Raw genomic sequence first — 24,209 nt, forward strand, 5'->3', positions numbered from 1 at the left:
CTAAGAAAAAAATATTAAAGCATTAAGCAAAATGTTAATGTTACTTTACTCTTCAGTATTTGCACATTTGGCTCCAATGGATGGGCTACAATCCCTTGGTCACACAAATGACCCTGGTTAAACTCATTGGGCCTCAAAATGTAACAAGATATTAGTTTGGGAAAAGGAATTGTAGTTAGGAGGTGGCTTTGTGTGTGTGTGTGTGTGTGTGTGTGTGTGTGTGTGTGTGTGTGCTCGCGGTAATAGAGATGAGAAAATAGAGGATTGTAAGAGTTACACTAATCAGAAAATACTATATACATATATAAAATTGTCAAAAAGCAAATTCAAAAAAAATTAAATTTTTAGACTATACTAAGAATTTACAGAAAATCTATTCCAACTTTCTTGACTTCTGTACCTAAATATTAACCCTTGTTCCTTTGTAAATTTAACGGATTTATCCTGGATAGAGTTTTCATTTCCGGCAGAAATGTTAATTTACATACATATTTTATCTTTGGAAGTACAGATGAAGAGCAGGACTCCTTTTTATAACTGAATTGCATTCTTTATTTACAATTTATTTTCCATTTTTAGGCTAAATTTTTTGTTTAAGCATTACATTTGAGAGGAATTTAGGGATTTCTGTATATTCATTCTTTTTCACTGAAAGTTAAAATGGTTCTGAATTCTTACTTAGGTTTGTGAGTCATGTACTGTCTATTGGAAGCTTTGTGTCAGTGTATCCAGAAAAATTGGCTACCAAATTTGTAGACAAAACAGAATGGATCAAAGGTATGTCCTCATGACATGTTTATTTCTCTAAGAATTAGACATCTCAAACTAATTGAAAGATCTCTTTCTTGCTACCCACTCTTAATATGCCCTTTACTACCTTTAAGTCATTTAAAAAATTTCCCACAACCAAATACTTACTGGAAAACACATGCAGGTCAACATTCTTCATGACCCATCTTGGTGATGCGGAGAATGAATTTAAGAATCATCAATTAAAATTTTTTTTTTGATTCAAAATATTTTATAATGATAGGTGTATATATTTTGAAAACCACATTTACATTGTATATTTGTCAATAAAACACTTATTTTCTGTAATTGTGTCATGCCACCTTAAATTTTCTCAATTTCCCTGACTCTGCTTCTCTTCTGACAAGCATATAAAAGGACAGCAGTAGTTTTATGGGGTGAAACCTTCTATTTTGCTTATGCATATATACATAAAATAATGCATTTAAAATGTTTTCCCTTCTTTATACAAAAGACAGTACACTGTTGACACAATTTTTTATTTCTTTTACCAGATAGTAGAGCTTGTCTTGTAACTATGGAGAAAAGTCTTTAATAGCTTCATCATTTTCTATTGCGTGGTTAATTCTTGATTCTTACTGCTGACCACTTAGGATTCTTTTCTGCTGCAGTGAATTTAATACTATTTTCCATACAAAGAAATACCAGATATTATTTTCATAGCCAACAGGGATTTATTGTATTTCATAGGAGAGATATAAGAATGAGAAGTATATTTTTAGATTTCCCAGACGTGGTAGACACATCTTTAATTTTGATTATCCTTCATGTGGGCAGTACTAAGTTTTGCTACCAGCTTAAGTGAGAGTGTTCTTCTTTCATAATAACACCAAGATGTTATCAAGTCAGCAAATAAAAATGTAAATGAAATTAGAATTTTTAAATTAATCTTTTTAGTAAAAATATGAATCATAGAAGTGTAGATCTCTGCTTTGAAATGCAGTTCTTTCTGGAAACTGTAGCTTGAGTTATGGTAAAATTTTTATCTTTAAATGTTTAAATAGGAATGTAGGTTGTCAAGAGATACTAGTTTTGTATTTTTCTTGAAAAGATTTGGTCTTCTGAAAGTACTTCTTAATTTAAAAAGGGTTTTCATTCTCTTTGTATATATTTTCTAATTTAAAGTAAATCTTGTGAGTTTTGATCTGTTAATAGAAGGTTAATCTTTCTATCATATGAAGAGAAACCAGACTATTCATTTGAGTCTCAGGCCTTCAGGCCTGTTGCTGACCTATGAACTTCTACTTTTTATGATCTATCAGGTAGTAATGGTTTTCTGTTTTTTGCTTTTTGTTGTTGAGTTTTTCTGTTTTTGTTTTTTGTTTTTATTTTTTATTTATTTGAGACAGGGTTTCTCTTTATATCCTTGGCTGTTCTAGAACTTGATGTGTAGATCAGGCTGGCTTTCGAACTACAAGATCCACCTGCCACTGCCTCCTGAGTACTAGAATTATAGGCTTGTGCCCACCACCTGGCTCTGTTTTTTACTTTATTTGAAAAAACAATTATGCTGGAGTTTGAAAACAAAATAGGACTTTGTACATGGTAGGCAGGTATTTTATCTCTCAACCACAACTATAGCCCCTTTATATTTTTAAATAGTGGAAAAAAATAACAAAAGACATTATTCCAGGAGTACAGACTATAGTTCTCATTTTATTGGAACATAGCTGTGTCCAATATCTTAGTATTATCTGTGCCTATTTTTATGAACAGTAGCAGAATGGAGTAGTCCCAAGAGTGACTAGACATCCCACAGAACAGAGTCTTGGTTTTTCATAGAAAAAAAAAAAAAAAATGCTGATCTGTATTTCAAATCAGCTACATTTATTTTACCTGTTATAATAAATGTGCAACTAAGATATTTTTTTTTCTTCTTCTTTTTTTGCTGTTGTTTTTTTGAGACATGGTTTCTCTGTGTATCAGTTCTGGCTGTCCTTGAACTTCCTTTGTAGACCAGGCTAGTGTTGAACTCACAGATTTACCTGATGCTGCCTCCAAGTGCTGGGATTAAATTTCAGCTCATTATTTGTTTTCTTTTTATTTATTTTACATTTTAATAAAAATATAATTATATCACTTATCCATTTTCTTTCCTCCTTTTAAACCTTCACATGTTACTCCTCAATTCTCAAATTGATACCCTCTTTTTCTATTATTATTGCTCTCTTTGTCTCTCATACATACACACATACACACATATATATATGTATATATATGTGTGTATGTGTGTATGTATGTGTGTGCCTGAATGTGCACACACACACACACACACACACACACACACACACACACACACACACAATCTAATGAGTCCATTTTTGTTGTTTGTGTGTATATGATTTCAGGACTGACCACTTTGTATTGGATAACCAGTCAGGAAGCTCATCCCTGGGAGAGGCTAATTCTCCCTCTGCAATCATTAGTTGCCTATAGTTCTTTGTCTAGGGGTGGGACCTGGTAAGATTTCCCTCTGCTGTGTTAGCATGTCTAATGATATTGTCATTGTTTGGGTCTTGTTTATCCAACCATTTTGAAGAGAGGCAGTCTTGGTATTCTGGCCCTTATAACACCTCTACCTCACAACCTTGTTCTGTGATGTTATCTGAGTCATAGAGTCTGGGAGCTGTGCTGCATATGTATTCATTCAGGCTGGGTTGCCTCACAAACCATTGATGTTTGCATTGTGTTCAGTTGTGGATTTTTTAATAATGGTCTCTATTTGTAATAGAGGGAAGCTTTTTTTGATGAGACATGATAACTATACTTACCTCTGCGTATAGGGATAATGTTTAAACTGTAGATGGGAATTATCCTGGCTAAGTGGTGAGAATAGATTCTCTTCTAGACCTCACTAGTCCTGGGTAGTTGGCTAGGTTTCTAGGACCAGGCATGATTTCCCTCCTGTTGAATGGGCTTTGATTCCATTTAGACAGCTTTTGGTTACCACTCATATGTGGAGTGCTGTCATTGCACCTTTATAAATATCTTGCCATGCTGGTCATTGTAGTGCCTCATAGGTGTCATGGCTGAATAGAACTATTAATTATTTCCCTCCCTTGTCAGCTTGCATAGTACTTTCTGGTACTATGGAAGCTAGACTGAAGGAAGGAGGATTTCAGGTTAGATCCAGTTCAAATATTAAGCTTGTTCATTGATAATTTCATACACGAACATAATACATTCTGATAGCTCTCCTCCCCCCCCGCCCCCCGTCATTCTCTTTTATTTTCCTTTTATTTTTTCATGACCATTTAGTTTAACCAAGGCCATATGTCTGACCTTTGTATTGTAACTGTCTATTGGAGCCTGCCAGAGTCATTTTGTTTGGAATATAATAGCTTCTTGCATTATATTTTTCATGGATACTAATAGATTGAATGTTAAATGTATCATTTACTTTTATAACTTTAAATGTCAGGTGTTGTCAGCAGGGAGATGGTTATGAATCATCTCTTTCTTTTCTGTGTTGCTTAGGGTCTGATGAGTAGCAGCAAAGAAGAAATGCGTGAATTGGCAGCTTTGTTCTATTCTGTGGTTGTGTCAACAGTGTCCGGTAGTGAATTAAAGTCAATGATAGAACAACTTATAAAGGCGACAAAAGACAATCATGTATGTAATCAGTTTTATCTTCATTCTTCTTTATTACTTAAATAAAATAACTTTGTATTTTTACAAAATATAGGAACCCATATTTGAAACTTGGGCACGGCCATTAATCCTGGGACAAAGTTTTCTTTTTTTATGCCAACAGATTTATCCTATTTGAGATCAAAGTACTGTTATGACAAGACTCAACCCCTTTGCTAGAAAGGATCATTTTCTCCTTTTGCCTGTAAGACAGTGAAGAAATATGAAATTTTGACATTTTGTTTCTACTCTGTTTTTCTCTCAGTTCTGCAAATAGTTGAATCTTGCAGGACTGTCTTCCTGGACTAGGAAATACACTTATAAGAGTGGACTAACCTGATTTAGTTGGAATTTTTGAGCTTCGGTTTCACTGTGTAGTTCAGGCTTGCTTTCAAACTTTATTCTCTTGCCTTAGCATTTGCTACCATACTCAGATTTGTTGTCATTCTTTTTCAGTAGGTGATAGGGGTTTACAAAGTATCTGATTGTACTTTTTAGTTTTTAGGTTTCCATTTATAAAGTAAACTTACAAATTCTTAGCCTTTTTAAGTAAAAATTGAGATAGATGTGTTGATTCAGTCTAACTCTGTGTTTGAAGAGTACTGTTTTAGGTAATGTGTACATTGTGGTAGGCAATATTTGGGAATCCCTACAACTGCTTGATGTTATTAACACTCCCAAAAACCCTATCTCTGCTGCCACTTAGTACCTGCAAAAATACTTACAAAAAAGCAAACTTGATTAATAATATTGTCTATCTTGTATTTGGAGGTTTTAGCAGGTAGAAAATGACTGCTCAGTGTATTTTTTTGGCAGTATGGAGAGATTATCCTTGAATATTATGATAATTAGCTTCTATAGTGGTATAAACAAGAAGAAAGTATAATGGGTTGGAGTGATGTTCAGTGGTTAAGAGCACTTGTTGCTAGGTTCAATCCCAGTACCTCCAAGGTACTTCACAACCGGACTCCAGTTCCAGGGATCTAATACCCTTATCTGGTTTCTAGGGACACTGTGTGAATATGATGCATAAACATACATTGAGGCAGACACTGATATACATAAAATAAAAATTAAATGAAAAGAAAGTATAAGGTCTATAGATGCATATTTTAAAAGTTACCTGACCCAAAGTTGGAGGTTGTATGAAATTTGATTATCTAAATCTGGACATGAGCTTAACTTTTTAGCATTCTGTGTTATAAACTCTTGTTGCTTAAGATTGATTCATTGGCTTCCAATAGAATCATTTTGTTTTTATAGTCTTAGGTTTTATCAGAGACATTATTTTAACAGCAGTTACTTCAGTATATCTTTTCACATGTGAGGTAGAAACAGTACTGTTGTGTTATTAAATTCAGAGCCCTGAGGTACAGCATGGATCCTTGCTTGCATTGGGATTCACTGTGGGAAGATACTTGGCTAAGAAGAGAATGAGAATGGCAGAGCAGCATGACCTGGAGACAGATGCTGATCTCTTGCCTGAGCAAGAAGATCTCATTCAGAATGCAACAGAGATAATAGGTTAGTATCTGTACTGGCTTGGCTGCTACAGGGTTTGAATTGTGTTATTTTTTAATATGGTATTTATGTTTCCTCTTATAACATTGTTCTTTAAAGGCACAAGCTTTTCCATAAACTAATCTATTTATCCATGCTTTTGTTTGTATTCCAGTGGCATTTATGTTAATATGGAAACACTAACATTCAAGGATACTTAAGTCCTATTGTCATGGTGTCTTACTATAACATAAATAACAATAGTGGTCAGCCAGAAAACATTATAGACCTTGGTTTTGTATTGCTGTTTTGAAAAAGATTAATATATAACTGATTGCTTTAAACCATAAGAATAATTAGTATGCTACTCTCTCTGTGTCTAAATTTGCTTACAGGTTCATTTTTAGACAGTACATCACCTCTGTTGGCAATTGCTGCCTGTACAGCCCTTGGTGAAATTGGCAGAAATGGTCACTCTCCCCCATCCCCAGTGAAGGATCTGGATTTACCAAACTGCATCTGGTAGAAAGCTTACTGAATAGAATCCTTCCACTAAAGAAACTAATAAGGCAAGCCTTTTTTTATTCTTTCCCTTCTAGAATTCTTCTGTGTTTTTATTCCTAGTTGTACAAACTCAAAAAACCAAGTTATTGTGAGTATAGTCATCTGTCCACATTCATCCATGCACACTGCAGCAGAATAAAGTTTTACTAATGTATTTAAAATGATAAAGATGTAATTTTGATAAAGGTATTTCCTTTTTTAAGTTTGCTTTTAAGGGAGACATGTATAAACTGTTTTGCATGTCATCTTTTGACCCAGTTATTCTAATTTAGCTCCTTAACAGTTTTAATTTCAGTAAAATTAAAAGTGCATTTAAGAACCATTTTTTTGTCATGCAAAAGCTGATAATAAAATGCTCAGTTTCACGATTTGTATAATTTTAAGGTAGGGCTAAATCTTACTGTTTAACAGTAAGTTTGGTTTGAAGAAATGTAGGTGTTAGGAAGCAGTGTGAATAATCCGAGGGAAAGAATAGTTGTAGTTTTTTAAGTTGAGATAACTTTTCATAGACTTTAAAACATTCTTTGTAATTAAAGTACTTGATGTTGAAAATTAAGATGCTTTATTGAGTAGAAAAATACCAGTTTACTTAAGTTTTTTAAAAAAACATTGTAGTCTTGTTCTTGGTTTAGCTGCTATTTAAAACCAACATAATTAACACTGTGTAGTTTTCTTTTTAGCAATCATTAGCCAGTTTTTTGTTAGCCAAGGAATATGCTATAGTTTTGTCATGTATTAAAATTAAGTCTTTAAAAAGATAAGGTGTAATAGGCATAGTTGTCATTTTTGTGTGAGATAACAAAGAGTTTCAGAGAGCTGATATAACTTGCCCAAGAGCTACTAAGTTGTATAGATAATTTTGTGGCTTTAAACCACATTTCCAGCCTTGACAGTTTAAATACTAAGCATAAGGCTTTCTTTTTTAATTTTTATTTTTTATAGGTATAGATCCTTAATGGGCTTATTTTTCTGTTTTTAATGTCTTATAATACTGTAATATTGGGCACTTTTGTAATAATGTAGGCATTGGTATATTAGGCATATTGATTGCCTCTTCCTGTCATCTCACTTGGAAATACTGTTTATTTAATTTATTTAAAAATTTAAAAAAAGAATCTGTGTTCTTCCAGATGAAAGAACGAGCAATCCAAACATTGGGCTATTTTCCAGTTGGGGATGGGGGTTTTCCCCACCAGAAACTCCTTTTGCGAGGCCTGATGGATTCTGTGGAGGTATTTATAGTGACTAAAATAAAGTTTTTTTTTTGTTTTGTTTTTTTGTTTGTTTGTTTGTTTTTTAGTTTTGCTTACTCTGGAGATTTTAAAATTTTGTTTTATTGGGGGTTTATTAATTTCTTTTATGTGTATGCCCATTCTTTTTGTGTCCCTCATGCAGTGCCCACAGAGGCCAAAAGAGCACCAGTGTTGGGTCCCCTGAAACTGTAGTTACAGATGGTCTTTAATCGTTACATGGGTGCTGGGAATAGAACCTGAGTTCTCTAGAAGAATAGTCAGTATTAAACACTGAGCCGTCTCTATGGCCCCAACTTTGAGGTTTTATAAAATAAACATTCATTCCTTTATCACGTATTTAATTTTGAGTGGTAGCTTTAGGCTTGTTATTGTGTTAGACATAGCTCTATGAATTTTATGTTTGGGAAAGACTCATTATTTTTGAGTAGAACATGGTATAGTAGAAATAAAAGAAAGAAACCAATTTAGCCCTCTTTGGAGAGTTGGGGCTGGTATTCTAGTTGGCTTTTGAGTTACTGATGCCCATTGTAGTGGGAAAAGACCTATAGTTAATGACTACGAGTATATAGTGATGTGTCTTAGCATGACCTAATCTTGCCTCTGCCTACCTCTTGTTTTGAGTTTTCTGAAAGCCTCAAGTTTCCTTTTCAGATTGTTGCTGTGTTTCTTGAAAACCTTTTTGGCATTTAAACTAGATTAGATTCTTTAGTTAAAATGACTTTGAGCCCTTTCCCCTATGGTGTTTATCACATCTCACTATTCTCTACTGAAGGCAGTGTCTGCTTTGTTCATCATTACACAAGTGTCTAGCAGTGTGATTGCAAAGGTATATTGTCATAAATACTAGTAAAAATACGTGAATAGGAAGGTATTGAAGGCAGGAGAATTTTAAAGGAGTGTGTGATTGTGTCAGAGAATTCTGGTATAATCTGCTTAGATGGGAAGTTACAACTGAGCTTTGATGGGTGGGAGGAAGGAGATACACTTTAGTTAAGGGTAAAGGATTTAAGGATTGGAGATAACTGAGTAAGAGAATTGAAACTGAAATTGAAACCTAGCTTCATTTGTTTCCTCTCTGTGGAAGAGTAAATCCAGGGACTTGCCCATACTAAGAGTGCACTCTACCACTGAGCTGCATCCCCATTCCCATGTAATGTTTTCAAAGTGAATTATACCCTTGCCAGGGTCATCAGATGCCAGTTGTCGTAGTTAATTTTCAATTGCTGTTACAAAACATTATAAGCAAGGCAGCTTATAGAATAGAGAGTTTATTATAGTTCAGAGGGTGAGTCATGACTATCATGGCAGCAGGCAGCCAGACACAGGCACTAGAACAGTAGCTGAGCTCATATCCAGATCCATAAGTGTGAGTTAGAGAAAACTGACTTGGAATAGCCTAGTTCCAAAACCCACTCCTAGCGACACACCTTCTTTAACAAGGCCATACCTCTCAATCCTTCCCAAACAATTCCACCAAACTGGGGACCACCCATTCAAAGACACAAGTGTCACGAGTGGTTTTTTTCCCCAATAGCTGGTCTGGCCGCCATGCCAGCCCCAATTAACACACAGAGATTCTGTATTTGATATAATGCTGTTGGCCAGGTACTAGTTTCTTATTGGCTAGCTCTGTCTTAATTATTAACCCATTTCTATTAATCTAAGTATTTCCACATGGTCTCATCTTACTGGGGAGTGGGGCCAGTGTCTGGTCTCCCCAGTCTCTCCACACTGATCCCTCCTTACTACTTCCTCTTTCCTCCTTGTCTCCTAGTCCCTCCTATCTTGCTTTCCTACAGGCCAACAGTGCTTAATTCATTAACCAGTATGAGAAACATTTACAGAATGACGTCTCCCATCACACAAGCATATATGAGTCATTCTCATTCAAACCACAATGTCAGTTTCATTTCAATCTTCTGGAAAGAAGCTTATGTCTGCTTTTTCATATTTTTCTTTGTAATGTTAATTCTTGTTGTATTTAAGTAAATGAGAACTTATTGGATTCTTAACATATTTTGATGTCATTGTTTTAAAAATTTAGAAATACAAAAATGTTGAATCTGAGGACCAAAATCTGTTCATAGTCAACTAAAATAAAGCCCTAATGTGCTTTTAGGTTTATTTATTTATTTACACATTGTTTCTTTTCTTTTCTTTTTTTCTTTTTTCTTTTTTCTTTTTTTTTTTTTTTTTTTTTTTTTTTTTTTGGTGTTTAGAGATAGGGTTTCTCTGTATTACTTTGGAGCCTGTCCTGGAACTAGCTCTGTTCGAGGCTGGCCTTGAATTCACAGAGATCTGCATGCCTCTGCCTCCTGAGTTGTAGGACTAAAGGCGTGTGCTACCACCGCCCTGCTGCCTTTTGGCTTATTTTAACCTTTTTGTTTTTTGTGGTACTAGGATCACACCTATGAACTTACACATGCTAGACAAGTACTCTACTAGTGAATATCTGGCAAACCCTACCTTAAGCTTCATTATAGAAAAATTCAAACCTGTACAAAAGTAGAATAACAATATAATGATTCCCCATACAAAAGTAGAATAACAATATAGTGATTTCCCATGAACTTGCTTTATTTAATTACTAAGTTTCTTTATTTCCTTGCTACATAATACCCCTAGATATCTTATCATTCCTAAATTAGCTATCTATCGGGTTTTGATTTTGCTTTTTATTCCAGTTATGATGTCAATAATAGGAAACATGTAATTAATAGGTAAACAAATCGACGATTAAATTCCTGGTAAGGATCCTTTCCATTGAAATGTCTTTTCTTAGTTTTAAGGTCTGCCAGAGAAGCTTTTTTTTTTTTTTTTTTTTTTTTTTTTAATTTTTAATTTTTACATTCCAACATAGTTCTCACTCCCACACCACCTCCTGCTTGCCCTCGCTTCCTCCCACTTTCCCTAGCCCACCCCCAAGTCCATTACTCCTCTAGTAAGGGTTCCCATGTGGAGTCCACTTAGTCTGGCACAATAGGTTGGGCCAGGGCCAGGCCCCTCTCCCATGCATTATAGCTGACCATGGCATCTCACCATGGGGAGTGGACTCCAACAAGCTAGCTCAGGTACCAGGTTTGTATCTTCGTCCTACTGCTAGGGGCCCCTCTGATAGTTGAAGCTTTACAACTGTCTCCCACATATGGAGGGCCTAGTTCATTCTCCTGGAGTCTCCACAGTTGTATGTCTAGAGTTCATGAGTTTCCATAAGCTTGGTTCCAGAGGTTCCAGATGCTGTTAAGCTAAAGCCTTCAGCCCTGTTGATCTAGATTAGGAATTCTATGGTATGAGCACTTGGTGCTTCATGAAGATCCTAACACTAAATTAAGAATAACAGTACAAAGTGTTTTTGTGTAATCATTATGCTTACATCCCTCATATGTTTTCCATTCTTTATTGCGTCTTTCTTTTATACTTACTGTTTCACAGTAAACAGAAAATACCAGAGGGTGGTGAAGCAGATCCACTTCCAGTGTGGGGACAGTGATTTCTACTTGTAAAACAGCACCAAAATTTATGAATTAAAATGTAAATATTTGAGTATGTAGCTACATAGAATTTTGTTTGGCCTTTGAAGTTTTAAAAATAATGCATGGAACTCCTGTGTACCCTTTGATCTAGATTTACCAAGTTTTAGCGTTTTATATTTGCCTTTTCATCCTCTACTTTTTTTGGGACCTTTTGAGAGTAGCTTGCAGATATCGTAGACAAGTGTGAAGAGTTTTTATAAAAAAATGTAGTAGCCATTATTCATTCTATAGTTACTGTAGTCAGGCATACTAAATAGTGACAGCTTTGTCTAAATTAACATCATTTAATTCTTATGGTCTGATTAGGGGGAATGATGGGATGGGTGTTCATTTAGCCACCGAACATGGTGAGGCTCAGAAAAATTTAGATGAGGATTTGTAGCTGATGAAAAATTGAGTAGAATATGCATTGAGGTCTCTGTGGCTTTACCTTGAACCACCCAGACCCCTTTCGTAAGCCTATTATGTTTTCAAAGATCAACCACTGCATTTTGATTCTGTGCTGAGGGTGAGAAACCATCTCATGGTGGTGAGAAATGATCTTTAAATCCTTCCTAGTTCTCCAATCCTTTACTCCAACTGCTTTTGAACTGCTGAGTTAGCTTAAATGAGAAAAAAGAGTGAGAAGTAAGGTACAAAGCAGCTCTTTTATAGAAATAGATATTTGTGGGGGGTATGCTCTTATTTGTGGACTTTTTTCCCTTCATTGCAGGCTAAGCAGATCGAACTTCAATTCACCATTGGTGAAGCCATCACCAGTGCTGCAATAGGAACTAACTCTGTGGCTGCCCGAGATGCCTGGGTGGTGACTGAAGAAGAATATACACCTCTTGCTGGTATCAAATACTTACCTAATTGATTTACAGTTATTGATTGACTTCCTTCTGTTCTCTGTCATATTTGAGGCAAAATAATTTTTCCCCAAGTATTGATACAGGACTTCTAATTTGGTCTGTCAAGGAGAATGGTTAATTAAAGAATATTGAACAAGCCAGGTGGTGGTGGTACATGCCCTTAATCCCAGCACTTGGAGGCAGAGGCAGGCATATTGCTGTGAGTTTGAGGCCAGCCTTGTTTACAGAGCTAATTCTAGGATAGCCAGGGCTACATAGAGAAATCCTGTCTTGAAAAACCAAAAAGGGGAAAAAAAAAAAAAAAAAAAAAAAAAAAAAAAAAAAAGATTGAACATGGCTGGGCCTGGTGGTGCCTTTAATCCCAACTTTCAGGAGGCAGAGGCAGGAGTATCTCTGAGTTCAAGGTCAGTCTAGTTCACATATCGAGTTCTAGGCCAGTTAGAGCTACATAGTGAGATCTTGTCTCTGTGTCTCCCCAAAAGATTGAGTATGAAAATGAAAACTCTCCGAGTCTCTTGTATTTAATGACGCTCCACTAGCTCCTACTAGTCCTGGAAGTATGCTAGAATTTAGTGACTACATAATGAGAGTATGTATGTGGTTTCTGAGTATATATTACAGATATTAAGATTTCAGAATAAAATGATGTATTACTGGGTGGTGGTGGCCCACACCTTTAATTCCAGCACTCAGGAGGCAGAGGCAGGTGGATGTCTGGGACAGGCTCCAAAGCCACAGAGAAACCATGTCTTGAAAAAGCGAAAACAAAACAAAAAGATGATGTATGCTTGTAATCCCACCACTTGGGATGCTGAGGCAGGAGGATTGCAACTTGAAGGACATGTGGGCTATATAATGAGATCAAAGCCTGTATGTGTCTCAAAAACAAAACAAAGCAAAACAAAATAAAAATACTACAAAAACAAATTCAAGGGCTAGCAAGTAAAGGTGCTTGCAGTTAAGGTTTGATACCCTGAGTTCTATCAGTAGACCACGTGGTATAGAACCAGTTGTAGCAAAGCTGACCTTCACTTCCTCATGCATGCCCTTTTATTCATGTGTACATAGGTACACTCAAAACACAACAAAGTAAAACAAAAAATCCAAAAACACAAACTTAAATATCTTCTAGTGTTGGGTTGAATTTAGAATTGAAAATATATTTTAATATTGAACCAGGATTATTTTAAATATTTATTTTGAAAGAAAAATCATAAAGTATTTTTATTTTATCTTAGTTGGGAAAATTAAATAGGAATATTTTCATGGTAACAATACCATTGTGAATTATATTCTGTAATGAATATAGTTTTGTGCTTAGTGTTATAGTTAATGTTTATTATTGTAGTATCTTCACCTATTATTATGTAATCTTATCATAGAGAGACTTAAATAAAAAAAGTGTTTTTCTTACAGTATAAGTATGACTGTGGTTGATGGAAGCCACACTAGCTCTCTGAAACTTCTCTTTGAATGCATGTGAGGAAAAGAAAGTTGACATTTGTATAATGGAAGGGAGAAGGGCCATTCATCAAGCTCTAGTGCTTTTAGGATTGTGAACCCCCGAAGTAATGAGGAAGAGACAAATGTGTTAATAGCTGAATGACAAAAGTGAAATGTAAAGATATTCCTTAGTTTGTTTTTAGAAGGAAGTTTAGAAAGATTTAGTAAAGAAAAAAGTTGCTGAGATTGAAGAGAGTGGGATAATTTTTCAATCCAATGAACTAGTTATTTGATACTTTAAAAAGATTAGTTTATGCTAGGCTCTGGACATTCTTGGTCATTTGAATTTTAACATCAGGTTATTGTATGATTTTTGTGGAAATTTTTTTTTTTATAGGAAAAATGTTTTAACTGTGATCTTTCTTCGCTTTTTCCTCAGGTGCCAAAATGAATGATGTTGTTCCCCTGGGTTTTAGAAGTTATTTTAAGTAAGCATATTATCAGTCCCAACCCACATGTGAGGCAAGCAGCCTGCATCTGGCTCCTTTCTCTTGTGAGGAAGCTAAGTACCCATATAGAAGTGAAGGTATGCTTCATAATATGAATTGTATATGTGATGAACTCTATAAGTATTTATAAATTAAAACAGCAAGAAAGTGTATGAGTTTGGAATCATTAACAAATAGCAATAGTTCAGAAATAAGCTCCATGTGAAACAGTAAGGATGATGATATGATTAATACTGACAAGAAAATGACCTAATGTGAAGATGTAAAGTCAGAAGTGCTAGTAATGGGGATACTCATATTGAGACAAAGGTTAGACTGAATGCTTAGACTACCTTTGAGGGTACAACTTCTAATATGGACATCTGTAAATAAAGATGAGGGAATGGAAAGGTGGATGACTGCTTTAATACTGACTCTCTGGCCTCAGTGTATCATAACAGTGAGATCCTTGTTTCTCTGTATCTGTAGGTCTTAAGTGTTCTAAAGCCTTTTCTCTTCTTCCAGTCTCATCTTAAGGAAATTCAGAGTGCATTTGTTTCGGTTCTGTCAGAAAATGATGGTAGGTTGTTGGTAACTACTTGACTTGTTAGCGTCTTTAAACTTATTATTTTAAATTTTAAAAATTGAAATGAAATGTAGCACAAAAACTTGTAAAATAAAACCAGCCATATGCTTTTAATCCCAGCATGTGGGAGGTAAGAGGCAGGAGGGTCATGAAATTCTGTCTCTACCTAGAATTGCAATAATATTAAAAATTAATTTTTTTTAGTATTAAAGGTAATTGTATTAAAGTGAAAGCCAAGATTAACTAGTACCATTTTCCTAGGGTACAGGAAATTGAAATTCTTTTTTATGTATGAATTAAAACAGCTTCTGCAACTTTATATTTTTAAAATGGAGTTGGGGCCTTAACATTAGTGTTAAACTTTTTCTACTTGTGATTATTTGTCCTCTTTGATTAAAGCCAGGGAAGCATAATATGTTAGAAATTTAAATAATAGCTTTAAAAAAAAAAATCTCATTTAAGACGTGTAGACTTACATTCCCTTTATTTTTCTAAAATTGCATATGGGTGTCAGGGTAGTTGTTTTATCTTTAATATAAACCACTTATGTTAATATTATGATACCATAGTTATTACTGTGACACTGTAGTTTATTGGCATTTTATTAGTTTTTTTATCATGATTTCTCATTTTTGTTGACTCATGATATCATGTCTACTGAGTTGATTTAGGAAAATAGAGTGATTCTGCTTTTATATCTCTACTTTTATATAATACATTTTAGAGTAAAGATAAGTACTTGATAGAAAATAATTGGTCAGGAGATAAATTTCTTTTAGAATAGTGTAATTTTGTCTTTTTTTTTTTTTTTTTTTTTAAGAACTCAGTCAAGATGTTGCCTCAAAAGGGCTTGGGTTGGTTTATGAACTGGGCAGTGAACAAGATCAACAAGAATTGGTGTCTACACTTGTAGAAACACTTATGACTGGCAAAAGGTATAGAATTTAAAAATTTCTGGTACGAATACATAGGACATTCATATTATGATATGGAATAAGGAAAAATTCTACCTTATATTTTCTAATTAAGCCATTGCATATGATTGTTACACAGTTTAATTATCCCAGTGTATATACTATTTACATGAACTAGGTCATGTTTTCAAACTTGAATTGTCTCATGACAATTAAAGCTTCAGGTTAGAAAAACACTATAATACCTTTGGCTAAAGAGAGTTAAGATGTGATTAATAAACTTGAATGTCATTTATAATCTGATCTGTGATGAGTACATGGAGGGGGATTGGTTTTGCAATTGCTTGCTGCTTTCTGTTAACCTCCTGTGCTGTTGGTTGTTATTTACTCTTAGCTTTTTTGAGGGCCCACCACCTAGCTCTGAAATAAATACACGGAGACTTACTATTTATAAATGCCTGGCCTTAGCTTGGCTTATTTCTTGCTAGTTTTTCTTTCCTTGTTTTTTTTTTTTTTTTTTTTTTTTTTTTTCTTGGAGACAGGGTTTCTCTGTGAAACAGTCCTGGCTTAAATTATCCCCCCCTACCTTTTGTCTCTGGGCTTTTTCCTTTTCTTATTTTCACTGTTACTCCATGTTTGGCTGGAGGGGCTGGGTGGCTTGCCCCTGACATCCTCCTCTCCTTGTTCTATCTTGTGCCGTCCTCCTTCCTTTTCTTGTTTCTCCTATTTATGCCCCCCCTATCCTTTCTCCTGCCTTGCTATTGGCTATTGCTATTCATTAGACCAATCAGGTGTTTTAGACAGGCAAAGTAGTACAGCTTCACAGAGTTAAACAAATGTAACATAAAGAGTGCAGCTCATCTTGCATCATTAAAACAAATGTTTTTCAGTATAAACAAATATAACACACTTTAAAATAATTTTTTATAACCTTGGTTATAACTCTATACAGAAATCTTTAGTATCTGCAAATTTGTTTGCATTTGAGTTTAGAAAGTTTCCAGTCTGGCAGAAAAAAATAGTTTATATATTTCATACACTAGATACAGATTTTATTAGTTTGAAAATGGATGTATCCATTTGCTTATTGTTTGTATAGAAAATTTGAAGCTAAATTTTTATTTGTTTTAGAGCTAAACATGAAGTTTCTGGAGAGACAGTGGTATTTCAAGGGGAGGCCTTGGCAAAACACCTGATGGGTAAGTGTGCTAAATCTAAAACCAGTGATCAACTAAGACATAGCAGGAATGTTGTTTGTTGATGGATAAATAAACACTCTATTGTTTAGATTGGGTTTCCTTGAAATAGACTCTGAGCTAGAGATTGGTATGCTGGAAGTTTATTGGAGAATACCCTTGGGAATGTCTTTGGGAGGGGTGAGCAAGTAGATAGCTGATGTAGAGGGAAAGTTCCATAGCCTCACTGGACACTAGATTCCTGAGGTGCTATAAGCTAGGATGACATGGCCTTTCAAGGTTGTCCTTCTCTGAGGCACAGAGCCTTGACCTTGGGCCTACTTTTTAGGCATTTATGCCTGTTCAGTGACTAATAACTTGTGGTATGCTGCTTTGTGGGTGACCATGACCGTAAAGACTTAAGATTCTCAGAGACTGACATTAGGTTCAGAACTATCTGTCTACTTCCAGGTGGTTTATCTCTCCTGTTATTCTGTATCTCACTGTTTTCACTTTGAAAGTCCTTTTTATTTCCTTGTTTTTTACGATTCTTTCTGAGCTTTTCTGTCTTGTTTTTTCTTCCTTTCTCTTTTATGGGGATAAGGTCTTATTATATTGTCTAGGTGGTTCCTGAACTAGTTGGCTCAGTTGAATCCTCTGGTATGACTACAGAGGTACAAACTACTGTATCTAGCTTCTTTCTGAATTAAAAAAGTGATGATTTTTTCACAAAATGATATTTAAGCAACTAAAATTTACTTCAAGGAAATTTAATACAAAGAGATTTTCAAATGATTCATGGTTATGAGAGATTGTGTACAATATGATGAGTTGTTGAGTTGTCTTCTGAGGTGCAAAGAGCTTCAGTTCCATGGGAAGTGGAGATGCATTTTAGGTATTGTGCTTGTTACTACCTTATACCTGATAAAAAAGTGACTTAGTGTATGAGGGCTTATTCTGGTTCACAGATGGATGCTGTAAGATCCATCATGAAAGGAAGGAATGCTGGTAGATGACTCTGGTTGTAGGAGTGTTTAGTTGGGCTTCCAACTCCTGACCTCTTGGTGGAATAGAAAGGAGAGATGGGACTGGACTCTAATATCTCAAAGCTTATTCTGAGTAACTCCCTTCCTCCAGACAACAAAGATCAGCCCTTTTAGCGATTCTACAACTTTCCAAAACAGTGCCATGAGCTGGGCACCAAGAATTCAAACACATGAGCCTATGGGAGGCCTTTCACATTCAAATCACAATATTTATTTACCAGCAGAAAGACTGAAGAATTATTGATAATAGAGATATATGAGTTTATATTCTTTTTTCTGTCTCCTCAGTGATGAACATGGTATTAGTAACTCAGGGAAAGGATAGTTTAAAAGAGTCCACCTGTAATATTGGTGGTAAAATTCACATCAACGCAAAGATAGCTAGAAAAATGTTTTTATTTTGTATTTCTTTTTGTTTCAAAGCCAGGGTCTTTCTACTTACAAAGAGCTTTGTTCTCTGGCAAGTGATCTTAGTCAGCCAGATCTGGTATATAAATTTATGAATCTGGCAAATCACCATGCAATGTGGAACTCCAGGAAGGTAAGTTGCTATATTGTTTTGTTTCTTAAATTTTTGCTGGAGGTCAAACCAGGGTGTCATGCATACATGACAAGTGCTCTACTACTGGATGAAATACCCCCAGCTCTCACTGAGTTTTTAGTTTGTATTTTCTCCAAAACCAAACTTGGTATATTAACCATGTAGTGCCAGTTGATATGTAGTTAATTTTGAAAGGTTTATGTCTAAAAGTCAAACTACCATATTAGCCATTATTATTGCTAAAGCTCGAATACTAAATAATGCTCTATTCAAGGACAAATTTTAGAAAGAATATTTTGTGACTTGTTTTTGTATTTTATGTGTTGGTATTTTACTATGGCAGGCACATATAAGTCACTCTTTTTATTATTTATAGGGTGCTGCTTTTGGTTTTAATGTAATTGCTACTAGAGCTGGAGAACAACTGGCTCCTTTTCTGCCTCAACTAGTTCCTCGACTTTATCGTTACCAGTTTGATCCCAATCTTGGAATTCGACAGGCTATGACAAGTATTTGGAATGCATTGGTTACTGACAAGTCAATGGCAAGTATCTTTGAACCTGTGTTAGGAAATCTAGCTTGGCTATGGTACCACATGGACTGAAACCCAGTGTTCCCCTCACCCCCTTCACTTTGTATATTTATTTGCTTTCATTGCTTGTTTATTTTTTCTTTCAAAGATGATGTAACATTTACTGAGATCTCAAAGATGAAAGTGATCTAAATGTTCATTGGGTGGATAGATAGTTTAAAGAATTACAGTATATTCACATAAATGGAATATTATGTGTTAACAGGGATCACTGATGCCATGGGGAATGGGTCCATGCTTACAGAGTTACTTTCATTGGGAAGACAGAGAAAAGAAATAGTCAATTGTTATATATATATATATATATTTTTTTTTTTGGTTCTGTCATCTGACTATTCTATCCTCCTTTCAGATATGACGGTTTCTCAGGAAGTGCTCTGAATACTGTTGTCCTCTTAGCTTTCTTTTTGTTAATTCTTGGGCAAATAAACATTCTGTTTATTGTAATGGTCCTCAGTTCTATTCTGGGTCAGATAGGACATGTACTCCATCCATATTTATGAATTTAACTTCCTGGTTATTGTTTTCACTTTACTGTTGTTCACATGTGCCATAACTGTAACGTGTCCAGTAAAGAGCTGACAAGCAAAAAGACACCTTTCCTTCTTTACTCTTACTGTTCATTGTAAGGGGTACGGTTTTTCCGCCCGCCGCCTGGTATTGTCCTGCCTTGCGCAGCCCCAAATAATACACAGAGACTCTGTATTTGATACAATGCTGTTGGCCCGGTTACTTGTTTCTTATCGGCTAGCTCTGCCTTAATTATTAACCCATTTCTGCTGATCTATGTATTTCTCTTACCGGGGAGCCGGCGGCATACTGCTTTCTTCAGACTCTCCATCTTGACTCCTCCTTACTACTTCCTATTTCCTCCTTGTCTCCTAGTCCCTCCTATCTTCTTACCCTATTGGCTAACAGTGCTTTATTATTAACCAGTATGAGAAACATATATACAGAATGACATCTCCTATCAGTTCATGTATTTGTCCAAGCCAGTAAATTTGCTGTCACCTTTTTTCTGTCTCTGTCTTATAGGTGTTCCCCCCACCCCCAAATCCCACATTGAATTTAGTAGCAGTTTTTCTTGAGTCTGCTCCCTTCTCCCTCCCTCCCTCCCTCCCTCCCTCCCTCCCTGCCTGCCTCCCTCCCTCCCTCCTCCCTCCCTCCCTCCCTCCCTCCCTGCCTCCCTCCCTCTCTCTCTCCTTCCCTCCCTTTTACTCTCCCTTTTACCCTCTCTGCCCTCTCACATGCATTCTAACCACCCTCCCCTCCCATCACCCCCACCCCAATTCCATATGTATGGGAATGCCATCCAGTTGGGGTCATGTAGATCTGTCAGGTCATGTGAAGTAGGGACTAGGGCTTCTCTCCTGTCTCTAGATTAAGGCAGTTATCCCTCCATGGGGGATATGTTTGCAAAGTCCTTATGTGCACCAGGGATACATCCTGGCTCCACTGTCTGAGGTCCATTAGACTGCTCAGTCCTTCTGGCTGAGACCCATATTCAGGGGGGCCTGAGTCAGTCCCATGCTGGCTTCCCAGCTATCAGTCTAGTGGCCATTAGCTCCTCCTTGTTCAGGTAAGCTATCTGTATGTGCTTCTGCCACATGGTCTTGTCCTCTCCATCTGCATCTGGGTTCTAGTTTGACTCAGTGTTTATGTGTGGGTGTTTGATCCTGTTTTCCACAGGCATTAATTGAGGGCTCTATGGAGAAGTTAGTTGTTGATCTCACTTTCCGGGAAGGGCATTTACGATAGCCTTTCCACGGAAGCTCAAATTGTTAGTTGGGAGCAGTCTTGTAGTTCTCTAGACCTTTCTTTGTGTTCAATTTTATCTTCAAACTAATACTAGTTCCCTCTTTTCTGTTCCCCCCCCTCTCTCTCTCTCTCTCTCTCTCTCTCTCTCTCTCTCTCTCTCTCTCTCTCTCTGTCTCATCTTCTATTCCTAACCAGGCTCAATCTTCCTGGTCGCACATTTTCCTTTCCTCCCCCTCATTTTCTCCTACTTCTCTCTCCATTTGCTGCTTCCCCCACTTCACCTGGCTCTGGGGGACTTGTCCCTTCCCAGTTCTGTGAGGGACTGTATATGAATCTCTTAGAATACACCTTGTATCCTAGTTCCTCTGGTGATGTGAATTATAGGCTGGTGATCCTTTGCTCTAGGTCTAAAATCCATATATGAGTGAGTACATACTGTGTTCCTCTTTTTGTGACTGGGTTACCTCATTCAGGATGGTTTCTTCAAGTGCCATCCACTTGCCTGCGAATTTCAAGATACCATTATTTTTTTCTGCAGAGTAGTATTCCATTGTGTAGATTTGCCACATCTTCATTATCCATTCTTCAATTGAGGGGCATCTAGGTTGCTTCCAGGTTCTTGCTATTACAAATAGTGCTGCTATGAACATACTTGAACAGATGTCTTTGTTGCATGGATGTGAATCCTTTGGTTATATGCCTAAGAGGGGGATTGCTGGATCCTGTGGTAAACTAATTCCCATTTTCCTGAGGAACCGCCATACTGATATCCAAAATGGCTGTATGAGTTTGCACTCCCACCAGCAGTGGAAGAGTGTTCCACTTTCCACATCCTCTCCAACATAAGTCATCACTGTTGTTTCTAATTTTAGCCATTCTGGCAGGGGTAAGATGGTATCTCAAAGTTGTTTTGATTTGCATTTCCCTGATAGCTAAGGATGTGGAGCATTTTCTAAAGTGTCTTTCAGCCTTTTTGATTTCCTCTATTGAGAATTCTTTTTTCAGTTCTGTACCCCATTTTTTAAGAGCGTTATTTGGTATTTTGTTGACTAGTTTCTTGAGTTCTTTGTATATTTTGGAGATCAGCCCTTTGTCGGATAGAGGATTGGTGAAAATCTTTTCCCAATCTGTGGGCTGCCGTTTGGTCTTGTCCACTATGTCCTTTGTTTTACGGAAGACTCTAAGTTTGAAGAGGTCCCATTTATTAATTGTTTCTTTCAGTGTCTGTGCCCCTGGAGTTATGTTCAAGAAGCGGTCTCCTATACCAGTTTGTTCCAGGGTACCTCCTACTTTTCTCTTCTAGAGGTAAAATGTGGCTGGATTGATATTGAGGTCTTTGATCCATTTGGACTTGAGTTTGTGCATGGCGACAAACATGGGTCTATCTGCAGTCTTCTACACACCCTCATCCAATTGTCCCAGCACCATTTGTTGAAGATGTTGTCCTCGCCCCATTGTATAATTCTAGCTGTTTTGTTGAAAATCAGGTTTTCATAGGTGTGTGGGTTAATATCAGGATTTTCAATTCAATTCCATTGGTCTACCTGTCTATTTTTGTGCCAATACCAGGCTGTTTTCAGAACTATAGCTCTGTAGTAGAGCTTCAAGTCAGGAATGGTGATGCCTCCTGAAGTTCTTTTATTGTATAGGGTTGTTTTGGCTATCCTGGATCTTTTGTTTTTCCATATAAAGTTGATTATTATCCTTTCAAGGTCGGTGAAGAATTGTGGTGGGATTTTAATGGGGATTGCATTGAATCTGTAGATTGCTTTTGGTAAGATTGCCATTTTTTACTATGTTTCTCCTACCTATCCAAGAGCATGGGATATCTTTCCATTTTCTGGTATCTTCTTTAATTTCTTTCTTTAGAGTAACAAAGTTTTATTATATAGGTCTTTTACTTGTTTGGTAAGCGTTACACCAAGATACTTTATGTTGTTTGTGGCTATTGTAAAGGGTGATGTTTCTCTGATTTCTTTCTCTGTCTCTTTGTCGTCTGAAAAAAGTAGGGCTACTGATTTTTTTGAGTTTTTCTTGTATCCTGCTAGTTTGCTGAAGGTGTTTATCAGCTGTAGGAGTTCCCTGGTAGAGTTTATTGGGTCGCTTATGTAAACTATCATATCATCTGCAAATAGAGACTGTTTGACTTCTTCCTTTCCAATTTGGATCCCCTTGATCTCCTTTTGTTGTCTTATAGCATTAGCTAGAACTTCTAGTCCGATATTGAAGAGATATGGAGAGAGAGGACAGCCTTGTCTTGTTCCTGATTTTAGAGGAATTGGGTTAAGTTTCTCTCCATTCAGTTTGATGTTGGCAGTTGGTTTGCTGTATATTGCTCTTATTATGTTTAGGTATGTTCCTGTTATCCCTGACCTCTCCAAGACCTTTATCATGAAAGGATATTGAATTTTGTCGAAGGCTTTTTCCACATCTAAGGAGATAATCATATGGTTTTTCTTTTTCTGTTTGTTTATATGGTGGATCACGTTGATAGATTTTCGTATGTTTAAACCATCCCTGCATTACAGGTATGAAGCCTACTTTGTCATGGTGGATGATTTCTCTGATGTATTCTTGAATTCGGTTTGCCAGTATTTTATTGAGTATTTTTGCATCAGTGTTCATCAGTGATATTGGTCTGTAGTTTTCTTTCTTACTTTTGTCTTTGTGAGGTTTGAGTACCAAAGTTATTGTGGCCTCATAAAAAGAGTTTGGCAATGAACCTTCTATTTCTATCTTGTGGAACAGTTTGAGGAGTAGTGGTATTAGTTCTTCCTTGAATGTCTGGTAGAATTCTGCACTGAATCCATCTGGCCCTGGACTTTTTTTTGTTGGAAGGCTTTCGATGACTGCTTCTATTTCATTGTGGGTTATAGGTCTATTTAAGTTGTTTGTCTGTTCTTGATTTAATTTTGGTAAGTGATAGTTATCCAGAAATTTGTCCATTTCCTTTGAATTTTCAATTTTTGTGGAATACAGGTTTTCAAAGTATGACCTGAAAATTGTCTGGATTTCCTCTGTGTCTGTTGTTATGTTCCCCGTTTCGTTTCTGATTTTGTTAATTTGCATGTTCTGTCTCTGCTTTTTCGTTAATTTGGATAAAGGTTTGTCTATCTTGTTGATTTTTCTGAAAAAACCAACTCTTCGTTGCATTGATTTTTTTTTTTTTTTTTTTTTTTTTTTTGTATTGTTTTCCTGGTTTCTATTTTGTTGATTTCAGCCCTCAAGTTGATTATTTTCTGGCATCTACTCCTGCAGGGTGAATTTGCTTCTCTCTGTTCTAAGGTTTTCAGTTGGGCTGTTAATTCTCTTATGTGAACATTCTCTGTTTTCTTCATATGGGCACTTAGTGCAATGAACTTCCCTCGTAGCACTGCTTTCATGGTGTCCCATAAGTTCGGTTATGTTGTATCCTCATTCTCGTTGAATATTAGAAAGTCTTTAATTTCTTTCTTTATTTCTTCTTTGACCCAGGAGTGGTACAATTGCACATTGTTCAGTTTCCATGAGTTTGCAGGTTTT

General features: G+C 36.2%; 1 protein-coding gene across 1 annotated transcript in view; it reads left to right on the forward strand.

Moving 5' to 3' along the window:
* Positions 1–4,287: 4,287 nt before the first annotated feature.
* Positions 4,288–24,209, forward strand: part of LOC127225940 (proteasome adapter and scaffold protein ECM29-like) — a gene marked incomplete at its 5' end in the record, with an annotated part of 50,326 nt that continues 30,404 nt past the window's right edge. Inside the window, 15 exon segments of the mRNA XM_051189608.1 lie at positions 4,288–4,422; positions 5,802–5,964; positions 6,336–6,415; positions 6,418–6,481; positions 6,484–6,509; positions 7,635–7,736; positions 12,003–12,126; positions 14,027–14,049; positions 14,051–14,173; positions 14,601–14,655; positions 15,482–15,596; positions 16,707–16,744; positions 16,747–16,774; positions 18,220–18,337; positions 18,714–18,881. Of these exon segments, the coding sequence (XP_051045565.1) occupies positions 4,288–4,422; positions 5,802–5,964; positions 6,336–6,415; positions 6,418–6,481; positions 6,484–6,509; positions 7,635–7,736; positions 12,003–12,126; positions 14,027–14,049; positions 14,051–14,173; positions 14,601–14,655; positions 15,482–15,596; positions 16,707–16,744; positions 16,747–16,774; positions 18,220–18,337; positions 18,714–18,881 (1,362 nt within the window).

Source organism: Phodopus roborovskii, unplaced genomic scaffold (genome assembly GCF_943737965.1).
Source record: "Phodopus roborovskii unplaced genomic scaffold, PHOROB, whole genome shotgun sequence".
NCBI classification, from domain to species: Eukaryota; Metazoa; Chordata; class Mammalia; order Rodentia; family Cricetidae; genus Phodopus; species Phodopus roborovskii.